Below are 1,050 nucleotides of genomic sequence, written 5' to 3'. Positions count from 1 at the left end.
CTTTAATCCCAGCACTCAGGAGGCAGAGGCAGGCAGATTTCTGAGTTCAAGGCCAGCCTGGTCTACAAAGTGAGTTCCAGGACAGCCAGGGCTATGCAGAGAAGCCCTGTCTCAAAAAAACAAAAAACAAAAAAAAACCCAGTATGCACCTATAATCCCAGCACTTCAGAGACAGAAGCAAAAGAAGCAGGAATTTGAAGCCATCCTGTGCTCTGTAAGATCAGGTGTCAAAAATAAATAAAACCAAAATTTGTCCTAAGTCACAGTACATCTACCAGATGATGAAAGATATTTACCTAATGTTCTCCCCACTCCAAGAGCTAAGCGAAGATGAGACAGCTTTAGGTGTGCTTTGATTCGCTCTATCATTATTGCCAGGGAGACAGATTCATCCAGTGTGCACAACCGTCCCATTCCAGTATGCAGAAGCAAAGGCTGAAGAGAAATACAAGTTAGAGATACTATCTGTTCCAACTCCTAAAAAATGTATAGAATGGAATCAATAAGGTTTACGTATTTAAACCTACAATAGGAAGCTTCAGCTAAAGTTTCAAATGCAAACCTAACAAAAACATCCTAACTTCTGGGAGCTCACATCCTCCTAGGTATTAACACATAATCAAGACTAAGTTTCTTAAATCAAGGTAGCTACTACATTAGGGGAACATAAAGGAATACAAACTGGGAGCTGGAAAGAGAGCTCAGCAGTTAAGAGCACTTGCTGCTCTTGCAGAAGAGCCAAATTTGGTTCCCAGCACCCACATGGCAGCTCACAGCTACCTGTAACTCTAAGGGATCCAACATCTCTCTGGCCTCCATAGGCACAGTCTACACAAGGCGCGTGCGCGCGCACACACGCACACACACACACACAGAAAAATAAATCATTTAAGAAGCAAGGACTGTACCCAAGATATAAGATACAATTTGTTAAACGCATGAAACTCAAGAAGATCGAAGACCAAAGTGTGGACACTTTGCCCCTTCTTGGAATTGGGAACAAAACACCCATGGAAAGAGTTACAGAGATAAAGTTTGGAGCTGTGAAGA

General features: G+C 42.4%; 1 protein-coding gene across 1 annotated transcript in view; it reads right to left on the bottom strand.

The window, feature by feature from the left end:
* Nucleotides 1–1,050, bottom strand: part of Nif3l1 (NGG1 interacting factor 3 like 1) — a 16,458-nt gene that overhangs the window by 5,652 nt on the left and 9,756 nt on the right. The window contains exon 5 of the mRNA XM_021161689.2: nt 297–435. Coding sequence (XP_021017348.1) covers nt 297–435 — 139 coding nt within the window. The remainder of the gene's footprint in view (nt 1–296; nt 436–1,050) is intronic.

This window comes from Mus caroli, chromosome 1, assembly GCF_900094665.2.
Source record: "Mus caroli chromosome 1, CAROLI_EIJ_v1.1, whole genome shotgun sequence".
Taxonomy (NCBI): domain Eukaryota; kingdom Metazoa; phylum Chordata; class Mammalia; order Rodentia; family Muridae; genus Mus; species Mus caroli.
The sequence above is the reverse complement of the archived record's forward strand: the minus strand, read 5'-3'. Positions and strand labels throughout refer to the sequence as shown.